A 13,717-nucleotide genomic window follows, 5' to 3' on the forward strand; every position below is an offset into this window, starting at 1 on the left:
CAGTTGGGATCCTTGGCCAGAGATGCTGGTATTGATAGAGCACTTAGTAGTAAGTTGGGAACTACCACCCACTGGGACCAACTTCTTTCAGCTGAGAGGGAGAGGTACCCCCACAAGGGTGACATCGAATGGCACCGAAGCAGAACACCCACTCTTGAAAGAGCCATCATGTATTTGAGAGAAATAGCTGTACAAGAGATGATCTATGATAAAGATAAACTGTACGAACAGCGCAGGCCCGTATATTCTGCTTCATGGGACGCTTTGATGACAACTCAAGACCAACTGTGCGTGAGGTGGCTTTCAAAGCACAACAGTATGGAGAAATAATATCTGATTCCCATCAGTTCCACACCTCAGCCATTGAACAAATAACTGACAAAAAGAATATACTGCCAAACAGATGGAGAGGTAAACTCCAGAATCTCCCTACAGACAACTGGTTACATGTTGCAGTCACTAAGAAGAGGCATCCTGCTATGACACAGCAGTGAGAGAGACAGGACCCACTTCAACACCGCCTGTGGTCGCTCTTGCATAATTATTTTAAGAGGACACGAGAACTTGGGAGAAGAGACCCACTGATATCCTGCAGGTACATGTACAAGAGCCACTAAACAGAACAATGGCAGGAGATGGTTCTTCCAAGAAGGCGGCTCGCCTGTCTCCACCCAGGATGGTGCACCAAACTCTAATGCCCAGTATTAGAGGTGCCCTGTCTCCAGCAGGGGGAGAGGGACAACTGAGTTTACTGGACTGTGTGGAGTCAGTGGCCGGGCACAAAGGTATAAAGCCCTGGTGGACAGCAGTGCACATTAATGCCATCAAATCATAAAGGGACAGAATCTATTTCTGGAGTGACAGGAGGATCTCAACAATTGACTGTTGTGGAGGCTGATGTGAACCTCACTGATAAGGAGTGGCAAATATACCCTATAGTGACTGGCCCAGATTCTCTGTGCATCCTTGGCATAGACTACCTCAAGAAAGGATATTTCCATGACCCGAAAGGGTACCAGTGGGTCTTTGGTATAGCAGCTGTAGAGACTGAAGACACTGAACAGCTGCACGCATTGCCTGGTCTTTCAGATGACCCTCCTCTAGCAGGGTTGCTGAAGGTTCAAGACCAACAGGTGCCAACTGCCACTTCAACAGTGCATAGATGACAATGTTGCACCAACAGAGACTCTGTGATCCCCATTCATAAGCTGATCTGGCAATCAGAAAGCCAAGATGTGATCAGCAGGACTCACTCATTCTTCAACAGTCCTATTATTTGGCCAGTGTGAAAGCCTGATGGCGAGTGGAGGCTGACAGTGGACTATTGTGGCCTGAATGAGGTTACGCCACTGCTCAGTGCTGCTGTGCTGGGCATGCTAGAACTTCAGTATGAGCTAGAGTTGAAAGCAGCCAGGTGGTATGCCACTACAGACATTGCTCATGCCTTTTTCTCTATTCCTCTAGCACCAGAGTGCAGGCCACAGTTTGTTTTCACCTGGAGGGGAGCCCAGTACACCATTCTTGATGTCTGGCCCTGCAACCGGACACAACGGTCTCAACTAGATCCTCTGGCAGAAAGCACCAGGGGAGACTCGAGGTCAACCAGTGGGATTCTGGAGCCAGAGCTACAGAGGTTCCAAGGCCAACTACACAACAACTGAGAAGGAGATACTTGCAGCATATGAAGGAGTTAGAGCTGCTTCGGAAGTGATTGGCACTGAAGTGCAGCTCCTCCTGGCGCCCAGATTACCAGTGCTGAGATTCATGTTCCAGAATAACCTTTCTCCTATCCATCACGCCACCGATGTGACTTGGAGTAAATGGACTGCTTTAATCACCCAACGAGCTCAAATAGGAAAACCTAATGATCCAGGTATTGTGGAAGCAATCACAAACTGGCCAGAAGGCACCCACTTTGGAATGCCACCACAAGAAGTGGTGAGATGGGGTCAAGAAGCTCTGCCATATGATCATCTACCCGAGACTGAGGAACAATTTTCTCTTTTCACCAATAGCTCCTGTCGTCTTGTAGGGAACTGCCAAAAGTGGAAAGCTGCCAAGGTAAAAGCCTTCCAGCTGGCTTTGGATATTGCCAAACAAGAAGGGTGGCCAAGACTCTACACTGACTCATGGATGGCAGCAAATGCCTTGTGGGGTTGGTTAAAGCAGTGGCAACAGAACAACTGGCAGCAAAAAGGTAAACCTATTTGGGTTGCTGATCTATGGAAAGACATTGCAACTGGGATAGAGAAACTGGAGGTAAAAGTGCGCCATGTAGATGCACACGTGCCTCTGAGTTGAGCCACTGAGGAACATCAACACAACCAACAAGCAGATGAGGCTGCTCAAGTGTTCCAAATAGACAAGTGTGTTATCTGTAAAAGAAACTAATAGTTCTTGGTTAACCAATACTTATGTCTCTAAACATCTCTATCACAAGTTTCCACAAGAGAACTAATTATATTACAACTTTTTTACATACTCTCCCTAAACGAATTAAATTAATTCTCCACTTTCCTAAACAATTATATTTTAACTTGATACACAACTGCCATCCAATGACCTACTACCACAGTACTCTAAGTGAAGACAACGTTCCCTTTATTATGATAGTCACGCACTTTAAAGTAGCCACATGAAAGTTTTGATGCAAAATAGGCAAAATCTGGTTGCAAAATTTCAGATTTAAAGGAGGAAAAAAATATGTACCAGAAATAAAAAAACACCTAATATTTGCTGATAGCCATCTGACGTAATTTATGTCATTCACTAATCTGTGAAACTTTAGCAGATATTTAATATTTATTCTATTTGGTTCAAATCTCTTCACCCTTTTATTCATCCTCAAGTAGTTCTTAAAAACTCTGATCTCCTGAGGTATACAAAAACATATCTTAAATTTATTTGAAATATGTCAACAATGGATAAGTTAAAAAACAGTGCAGGTGTGTGACATAATATTTAAATTAAATAATATCTTAAGTCACCCTTCCTCACCCTTCAATATGTATTGAACAACAACCTCTGCAGCACAGGAACAGTGTGTAAGGCACTTTGCAGAACAGGACGTCTATGCATGTTTGCAATATAAACAATTATATTAAGATATTTCAAAAACAAACAAGCCATAAATCCTGCTTATGTATACAAAATTTAAAAAAATACATTAAATTTAACATCAAATGGGAAAATGACAGCCAAACCACTAAGTTCTAAGTTCACTACATAGTCTTAAAATGTCCATTTTCATTAATTTTTTTTTATATTCTTCCTTTGATTAACTAAATTAAGTCAGAAAATTAACTCAAATTCTGCTGACATACATTTCTTCTTTGCTGTAGTTATTATGTATCAGCTAACTTTGACCTTTCACCATTAACCTGTGTACCAGCATGCACCTTATCTCTTCAAGTTCTACTCAAACATATTCTCCCCTTCTTCATTCCATAGGTTTGTGACACCTACCAAGAAACCCCTCAACTGGGGCAGCATCTAGTCTAATAGAGCTTCCACTGGACAGAAGCTTCTCTTATCAGAATAGTACACTGGTAGACAAGCAAATTTTGCTAGAGTCATGATCCACTATGTAACAGTGCTCCATTTTAAATGCTAATTATCTTCTGTACAAAAGATAAAAACAGTTGTGTGTGTGTAAGCCACACAAGGCAAGCCAAGTTAAATTGTTTGGGCAGGCAGCATGGACAGGGTAAAGGCATGAAAGCCAGACATTTTGTCTGAAGCAATTTTAAGCCTGTTTAACTGTTTAACCAGTGTTACAGCCTAGATTAAACATCCCTGTTTACACAATATTCTCAAATGAACCTGTCTTTGTAGGACTTTTGTTAACTGTTCTTTTCTAAAGAATAACAAGTCAGTATGTGTTCAAGAATTAATTTAATGCAAAGCTTGAAAAGGGTACCTAACTAATAATCACATTTGGAGCTTTTAAATATTTAAATATTACCTTACTCTGAGGTATATGTATTGTTATGTTTATGCATGACAATCAAAAATCAAGGGTCCAAGAAGAAAGGCTAATTGTATTTTTTAAGTCAAACAAGCTATAGAAAAATAGGAAGAAATAGTGTGTGGCTTGTGTTCAAGTGTTATTGTTCAGCATAACATTTAATGCAAGTAAATGAATCATAGAATCATCCTGGTTGGAAGGGACCTTGAAGATCATCAAGTCCAACCAAAACCTAAATCCCTGTACCATAACCTAATTTACCCATTCAGTGCTTAAATCGTGTCACTAAGCACTATATCTATATTTCTTTTAAGTACTTCCAGGGATGGTGACTCCATCACCTCCCTGGACAGCCTGTTCCACTGTCCAACCATATACTCAGGACTGTTTACATCTGAACAAATATGGTCGATTAGCAAATACAGTATTTAAAATTATCTACAAAAAAAGTGTTTTACCAAGTATTCACTGTTTGTATCAAGTCTTAAATCAGAAAGCTGTCAGGGCAATACCAAAGGGTATGAAAGGAAAAAAAAAAAATTAAACTAACATTTTAAGAAATCTCCTCAGAAAACAAATTCATATTAACAGTTAACTAAATAGAAACTAAAACAGCCACTATTAGGTGGCCTTATCAAACACCTTCAATCAAAAAGCCATGAATAACTATGCTTTACATATTATTTATTTTATACCATGAGGTGAAAGCAACACTTTTTTTTAGTAAAGTATACACAAAATAGCCTCACTCAGAATACACTTTAGAATGCACATAAAAAAAAGTACTCATCTTACAAATAATTTTGCAATCCAAATATACAGTAGCTTGGAAAACAATAGTTTAGAAAACAAAAGCCAATGTAAAAAGATCACTTAAAACAACTAAAATTATCAAGGTTTTCTGTATGGCTCTATTTACAATTTTCTTACAGCATCATCAATATCAGAAATCTGTTCCTTCAGCTGGTTCCACTGTTCTGGATTTAAAGAAATACCTGAAATGCATTAAAAATAAATCCTTAGGAAAAAAAAAAAACACAATTATAGTGCAGGATCTTGCATAACTACCATCAAGGCTGATTTCATACACAAAGGCTGCCATGACTATTAATACTTAAGCTACCTCAAGTGTAAAAACCATCTCAGTTACAAACTGGAACACTTGAGTTTAAAGTTTAGACCTTAGCTTATTTCTGGACAAGTTTAACTTACAAAGAAAACAAGTGTGATATATTCATTCATATATTAATTCACAAGAGTTAGGCTAAACACAGGAAGTGAAATACAACTCTGGCCTTGATAGAAGGCAGCACAAAAGAAATGTAGTAAAACAATCTTATTCCTGTTGGCTCCTAAAAGCCATACATACCTCTGTGGACTGAACTTTAATGTACTTTTAAAGTACCATAATTCAGGTGGTTTTTTTTCCCCTTATGTTTCTTAAAGCACTGTGAATATACTATAATTAACATTTTGGAGAGATTCTATTCCATTCCCTAGCACTCACAAACCAACATGGAAGTTATTTTTTCAGTTCAAATTCACTATTGCTTCCAGTGACTTTCAAACAACAATTATTCAGTGCCCCACAACCCATAGCCTCATTTCTAAATTTGTACTTTCTAAAGTTCAAGTCCAGGCACATGTTTCCTTTGTGCTTTAGTTTCCTCATTCTTCCCCTAAAATCTCTATGGAAGTACAGACTCACAGGTCTACCTCATACTCTCTCCAGCAAGACACATTTACTATTTGCCCCCACATCCTCCCCTCAGTGATCAGACTTCCTTCATTGCTTTCACCCTGCAAGACCTGAAAACAGGTGAAATTTTTAATTCCATTTTTGGGGCTCATCACCTTTTTTTTCTTCTACTATCAAGGTCCTATCAGAGCATCACTTTTCAGAGCAGTGAGCAGTCTGCACAGAGTTATTCTAAGCAGTTTTCCACCAGTCTTTAGAGGGCAGGTTTCTTTTGAAAACAGTTAGGCCAGGTGTGCTAACTATTATTAGGGGACCAATCATCAAGATGCCCCTGAACAACACATCACATAAGCTGCACACAGTTCAGACCTGCTGTTGGAAACAATCTGACACAACAATTCTAAACAGTTGGATTTTTTTTTTTTCTACATTTTATTACAGCTTCAACTGTTCATACTACAACTATCCTTGCATTCTATTATTGCAGATGGCAAAGTTCTGAAAATGGTTCAGTGAAGGCATGCCATAAAAAGTAGGTATGGGAGTAGCAATTAAAGGTACAATGGCTCATGCTGTGTTACAGATTAGAAGTATAGTACCAAAACTTGAACAATTGAGGTATTCTCACCTGAACTAAAATCTTGAAATTTTTTTACAAGATTAGTCACAATACATTATTTTAATCTAAAATTTGATAGAAATTGAATATAATTCTTTTATTAAAGAAATTAACATCTTATTACGAATTAATAACTTAAATCTTTTCAGTGAGTTTTGAGATAAGAAATCCAATTGTAATGAAAGTAAGAAATAGAGTTGATTAAGTTAATCAATGGGAAAGCATATGGCTATGTATATAACTCCCACACCAAATATGCTTGTATTTGATGTCTTGTTTTCCATAAATCATGGGAATTCATTTAGGAAAACAGACTCCAGCCAATGAAATCACTTCGCTTTTCTTTATAATCTACAGATAAAGCTAATAATTTGTTAAGGTATAAGTATAAAGATCTGATACACAAAGTTTTCCAGAAACTGCAAACAATGCTTATTACAAAATAACATGAAGCAGAACAATACCTTTTCTGCCAGGCTTCATTTCACCTTCTTGATCCATCCAATATTCTCTAATATCAATTAAGACTTTCCCTTTAAAGTCACGAACACTGACATACCTCATTTTGCCAATCTGTCAAAACACATACAAGGACTTTTTTTAGGTATTTTACATATTATAGCATTCACTTTTCCCAGCAGTATCAGACTTGGACACATGACATGGCATAGAGCAACTTATTTTAGACACCAGAAAAACAACTAGATCAAGAATTTACTCCAGAGTAGTCAGTCAGGCAAATAAGTAATGACAATACAAATGGATGAACAACTTAAAAACAGTTGAGCATTCAATGCTCAATGAAAAAGTGCCTCTCCTGGAATGAAAATACCTATATTTTTAACAAGCTTACCTCTTACAAAACCCACTAATTTACTGTTTTCTGAAATAAAATTTTGTCTCTATTATAACCAACTAGCAGTTGTAAACAAACAGGAAAGAGGGAGCTCTACTCCCAAATCAAGATTTTAGTCCATTCTATATGTACAGAAGTGTCCTGGTTTGAGCCAGGATGAAGCCACTTCTACTGATTATTATTTCTACTGATTATTATTTTTTTCCCTCCAGTAAGCTTTCTTTTAACTAGTAGCAAATGTTCCAGCTACGACTGATAACAAATGCTGGAATGTTATCCTAATTGCTGGGACTCCAAGGTCACATCTTTGCCCTGCTGGCTCAGACACTATGGGGAGATCTATGACCCCCTCATAAGAGGCTGAATTAGACAGCAAATTGGCCAGAAATATTCCATTCCATATATCTATGTAAGCTCAGAGAAAGGTCAGAGATCACAGAAGACAACTTTCTTCTGGCTTCTTCTCTCCATGCCCGATGTCCAGGGAGGACTCCGTCCATCCATCACCGTCAACCCCTAGGCTCAAGCTCTCCTGACCCTCATAACTCTGTGCTCTCTCTGGCAACTCCGGGACTTTTTGGGACTGTTCACAGCTAAGGAGAGTGCTGTGGGAGTTGCTGGGGGTGGGGGGGAGGCAAGAGGCTTTGCACACTCCTGAACACATTTGTATATAACTGTATATATTTTCTTTTATCATTAGTGTTTGATTAAAGCTGTGCAGTTTAGTTTTCAATCCAGAGCATCTCTCTCCTTCCCTACCTGGGTGGGAGGGGATTGAGAGCATTGTTGTCAACCTGAGTCAAATGGTGACAACAATTTATTGGCGCCCAACATGGGGTTCGATTTTAAGCCCAGATTATAAATTTTCACTAATTGGGAGTGTTCAAAATTCCATCTCTGATGGAAGGAATCCCGCAGATACCTATAAAACCTAAAAAGGCCATGACATAGAAATAAAATACATTTTGTCTCTTATACTAAATTAATTCCCTTCTACTTATAATTATTCTACTCTTCATAATTACTTTCAGGAATATTATTACATCAACATTAGTTTTAAACAAAAAACCCACGTAACTTAGATTTTTATGAAAATGCTGAATCTTCCAAATACAGCAATCACAATGAGCTCAATATTAAGGAAAGCTATATACTTCATGAACACAGCTCAAAGGTGTAGAGAACAGCAAACCATTTAGCTTCAGATAATTTGCTGCCACTCCCACACACAATATGGATATCACAGAACTTCTAACCTATGAATGCTTTACAGCCTGATTTCCATTAACTGAAGCCACACTTCTCACAGAATCAGAATCATTCTGGTTGGAAAAGACCTTTAAGATCATTAAGTCGAACCATTAAGCTCACTCTACTGAGTCCAGTGCTAAACCATATCCTTAAGCACCACATCTAAATGTCTCTTAAACACCCTCAGGGATGGAGGTTCAACCACCTTCCTAGGCAACCTATTCCAGTGTTTAATTATCCTTTCAGTGAAGAAGTTTCTTCTAATATCCAATCAAAACCTCTCCTGGTGCAACTTGAGACCATTTCCTCTTGTCCTGTTGCTTGTTACTAGGAAGAGAGTGATAATGTATCCCCTCAGCCTCAGCTTTGTTGGCCTTCTCTGAACTCACTCCAGCACCTCAACGTCTTTCTTGTAGTGAGGGGCCCAAAACTGAACACAGTATTTGAGGTGCAGCCTTATCAGTGCTAAGTACAGGGGGACAATCACTCCCCTAGTCCTGGTGGCCACACTATTTCTGATACAAGCCAGGATGCGATTTGACTTCTTGACCATCTGGGCACACTGTTGGCTCACATTCAGCCAGCTGTTGATCAACACCCCCAGGTCTTTCTCTGGGCAGTTTTCCAGCCACTCTTCCCTAAGCCTGTAATGTTGCATGGGGTTATTGTGATCCAAGTGCAGGACCCAGCACTTGGCCTTATTGAACCTCATACAATTGGCCTTGGCCCATCAATCCAGCCTGTCCAGGTCCCTCTGCAGAGCCTTCCTACCCTCAAGCAGATCAACACACCCACCCGATTTGGTGTTATCTACAAACTTGCTTAGGAAGCCCTCAATCCCCTCATCTAGATCACCGATAAATATATTGAACAAGACCGGCCCCAAAACTGAGCCCTGAAGGACACCACTGGTGACCGGCTGCCAACTACATTTTATCCTGTTTATCACAACTCTCTGAGCCTGGCCATCCATCCAGTTTTATACTCAGTGAAGAGTACACTTGTCTATGCCATGAGTCACCAGCTTCTCCAGAAGAATGCTGTGGGAGACAGTGTCAAAGGCCTTACCAAAGTCCAGGTAAACAACATCCACAGCCTTCCCCTCATCCAATAAGTTGGTCACATGGTCATAGAAAGAGATCAGATTGGTCAAGAAAGACCTCCCTTTCATAAACCCATGCTGGCTGGCCCTGATCCCCCAGCTGCCCTGCACTTGCCATGTGAGATCACTCAAGATGAGCCTCTCCATGATCTTCCCTAGTACCAAGGTCAGGCTGACAGGCCTGTAGTTGCCCAGATCCTCCTTCTGGCCCTTCTTATAGATGGGCATCACATTAGTCAGCCTCCAGTCACCTGGGGACCTCACCTGTTGACCAGGATTGTTGATAAATGATGGAGAGAGGCTTAGCAAGCTCCCCCACCTGCTCCCTCAGCACTCTAGAGTGGACCCCATCAGGCCTTTCTTTCAAGAGTCCTGATTAAAAAAACATTTCCATGTAGAGACTGTCCTGATCTAATATTTACAGTATACTTGTGGTAAATGCTGTATTTACAGACAAAATTACTACCCAGAGAGTTACCATGGGCAAAGATATGAGGGTCAGAATCAATTGCCACAACTCAAATTCTTTTACTCTGCTAAAACCTGAAAACGCTTTTTTTGAGCACTCATCTGTATCATAATTCCCTTTGGCCAAGGCTTCAGGAGACCAAACACTATTCTATCAAGATATGCAGATCACCTCATAAAATGTATACTGAATATGATGTAAATGGTTACCTTAACAAGGCTCTAAGAGAGCAATCAATTTTACCTGAAACATATTCTCATCTCTGCTACTGCTTTGCTTAGAAGAAGCTGCACCTTTTGAACTTTCACCAGTCTTTTGTTTCTTTACAGACTTTTCTGGAGCTGCTTGCTTTTTACGCTTTGCCTTGGAGCAAGAATTTTAAAAAGAAATAAAATTAGTTGTGGTTCCTGCATAAATTACAAAAAAAGTTTATGTTAGAGATCACAAACTATTACTATGCAATACACACTATCATCTTCCTTTTGTGAAGGCAAGAATCAAATACTGTACATTTAGACTAGAATTACAAAAAATAAAAACAATCTTCAAATGAGTCTAATTCTATTCCCAGTGAAGTTAACCATAATACTTTGGCTTTAAAGAGAATGGATTTAGATAAAAATAAAATTCAAAATTAATTTTACTTTTTTATACAGTAATATTATTGGTTCAGTAGTTTTAATTAAAATTTTAAAGTCTGATGGAAGTTTCACCTTCCTTTCCACCAAGTGCAATGAAAAATGCAGGACAGCTAACAACTCTTCAAAAAAAAGAAACAACAGATAAGATAATGAAAAAAGTATCTGGAAATAAAATCTAACAGAGGAGTTCGTCGTTTGTTGGTTTTTTTTTTAATCAGAGTCCAATCTCTATCCATAGCTTGATAAACATGTTTTTAAAATGTTCAGATTATATCACCTGTAAATCAAAGTATTTTACTAGCAGATGCTACAAAGTTACTATTTTTACTAATGGTTATATAGCAATCATGCCTGCCCCAAGGAAAGATTAACACAAAGCTACAAAAAATTAGTCTCACCTGCTAGAATCATATTATAGATAACCTCTTTTAAACATAAACAGTTTCCACAAATATGGGAGGTTGTCATAGAAAAAAAAAAAGCACAAACACAACCTTATTGCTCACTGAAGCAGACTGTTAGACTATGTCTTTCCAGGAATACATTTATCTAAAAACAACAAATCACCTGACCATTTTCTCTTATATTAAAATTTTACAAAATACCTAATTTTCTAAGCACAACCAAATTGTAATTGAACCAATTCAGTAAGGCACACCAAGTCTCTTTGCATACTGCAGTAAAAGACCTGATGTCTGTATTACGACCTAGCATTTCTTAAAAAAGATAAATTCACTGTTCACTGTTATATTCTGGTTTTGTTTGTAATGGTTGGTACATCTATACAAACTTATATATTAAATAACTTAAAAATAAATGAGAACATTAAGTTTATACATTTTAAACAGTTAACGTTAAAGTTATCAATTTAAAGACATTCAGGTTGACTCAGCTTTTAAGTGAGAAACTACCAGATAGTATTACAGTAAACGTAGAATCTGAAACAGAAAAAAAACATGCAAACAAGATAAGCAAGTGGCACATGGATGACAGGGCATGTGAAAGTTTTAGTTTTAGACCTGCAATTAATCCAGATAAAGAAATGAATGGGAGCAGGGGGAGTGTCCTCAAAATTAGTCCAAGGTCTTGCCACCAGGGGTAGCTTATACAGAAACCTTCTATCACTTGCCACAAAGCAGCAAAGAATTCAAGGAAGTTTGTGGCTAGATATATCATATTGAAAATCCTGAAGAAAGCAAAATGCAGCTTAAGAAAAAAAGTTCACTGCAAAGCAAAAAAGCATCCACCCAAACCCTAATCTCGGGGGTTTAGGGGGTGGATTTTGGTTTTTTTAATGTCTGATAAAACATATGGAATAACATGCATTTTGTGACATAACGCCCATCTAATTCCTTAACCTCAGCCTGAAATATAAGTGTTAATACAGTAGTTATAAACTGCATATAACATTCACCTTTTTGTCAACTTCACTATCTGAATCACTGGCAGATGAGCTTGAAGACACAAGTTCCTTTGACTTAGGCATTCTAGGAAAAAAAAGATAACATGAGAACGCTATACAATTAAAACATCCCATTATGTCTAGAAAACCATCTTCAAACCTGCTTATAGAAGGCTCATCTTATTCAAGACCCTCCTGAAGACTTCCCTGCTTTTTCAAATAAGCTTTAATATGTCATAGATATGATCTCAAACACCCTTCCCCCCTTATATCTCTTCCCCTTTTTGCTGCAACTGACTTAAATGCAGTGGTCTAGATTCTGAACTGTTTACAAAGGCACAATTTTTCACCAGCTTCATATATCCCCAGGTATGGTAGAAACCATAATTTAAAAAATACTGTCCTCCAGTGAAATTCTCAATATTACATTCATAAGCATAAACTATTAAGGCCCCAACATTATCTATATTCTTCCATGGGCATTTCATCTAGTTGAATTTGCAAGCACCAGCTGCATAGCTTCATGTATGATGATTAAGTTCCGATCAATAATAAAAAAGTGAAAAAAAAATCTTAGTTACAGTGAACTACAGTACTGCAATTAATATTTCCACTGCAGCTTTACCACATCAGTCACTAGAGTCTATTCATTTGCCAGACAAGCAGACATTCAACTTTCGTTGAATGCATGCTTCTAGGTGTGCTTCTACATCTCTTCAGTATGCAAACGTGGTTAGATATAGCAGTTTAACATCTTGCCTGCTACTAGAAACTCTTTGTAACAAATCTTTCAAAATAAAAATAAGCATCACAGGGAGAAATTGTATAAACTACAGTTAGGAAAGGCTAATAAAAGATTAAAGAAACATATCTCAGGAAAGAAAAATGAATAGTAATGTTTTTAAACTGACAAATAAACCACGTGCAAAGGAAAAAAACAGTCCAAATAATGCTAATGGATCAACGTGGTTCCAAAGCAGGGCAAATTCTGTTGTAATAGTTTGGAGCACAACGATGGAAGCTGTAGCACTTAAAATGAAACGGTATGGGAAGCACAAATTAGCCATGCTTCAGGATGGAGGCAGAGGAGATGTGGAACGGGACAATGCAAAAATAAGCACAGCGATGACATGAAATCGGGAAGCCGAAAAAGAAAAGTCTGATACACAGGGACATAGCAGAGGATAACGGCAGAGACCGCATCAGGATGAGAGTAACAATATGGAGGAAGGTGGGGACAGAAACTAAAGGAAAAAGAAATGGAGGGTGGTGGGTGCCCCTCGGTAGAAGCCGGCAGGCAGAGCGTGAGGAGACACCGAAGCACCGGGGAGAGCAAAAGTGGAATGACACAGGCCAAGCAAGGACGAGGGAAAGGAGGAACGAGTACGAGCTAGGAAAACCAGGTAGGCGGATCCCAGCCGCCATTTTCCTCCCCTCTTCTTGTTTTCTACGGCTCGTGTTGCCCCCCCAGAGGAAAGGGGCGAGGGCCCGATAAGGGTGCGCGGACAAAGACGCCGAGGTCTTTCCGGGGCAGGGTGGCAGCAAAAGGGGTGCAGATTACCAGCGGCGAAGGAGAGAAAATGTAACACAGAGAAAAAAAAAGAGTCGAGGGTCGTCAGCGAGCAGGGCCAGATCCCGCCGGGAGGGGAACGGAGCCGAGCGATTCCCCACAGCCATTTTCTCCCTCATTCAAATCCTCTTTGCCCCCCCC

General features: G+C 39.1%; 1 protein-coding gene across 1 annotated transcript; it reads right to left on the minus strand.

Annotated features, from left to right (window-relative positions):
• Positions 1-4,734: 4,734 nt before the first annotated feature.
• LOC104386437 (activated RNA polymerase II transcriptional coactivator p15-like) lies at positions 4,735-13,545 on the minus strand. The gene is made up of 5 exons (XM_009995047.1): positions 13,398-13,545; positions 12,019-12,091; positions 10,207-10,326; positions 6,750-6,858; positions 4,735-4,962 (listed from the first exon to the last, which is right to left on the minus strand). Exons 2-5 carry the CDS (start codon positions 12,088-12,090, stop codon positions 4,883-4,885), a joined length of 381 nt encoding a protein of 126 aa, XP_009993349.1. The 5' UTR covers position 12,091; positions 13,398-13,545; the 3' UTR covers positions 4,735-4,882.
• Positions 13,546-13,717: the final 172 nt, after the last annotated feature.

The sequence above is a fragment of the Chaetura pelagica genome, unplaced genomic scaffold (genome assembly GCF_000747805.2).
Source record: "Chaetura pelagica isolate M959 unplaced genomic scaffold, ChaPel_1.0 scaffold523, whole genome shotgun sequence".
NCBI lineage: Eukaryota > Metazoa > Chordata > Aves > Apodiformes > Apodidae > Chaetura > Chaetura pelagica.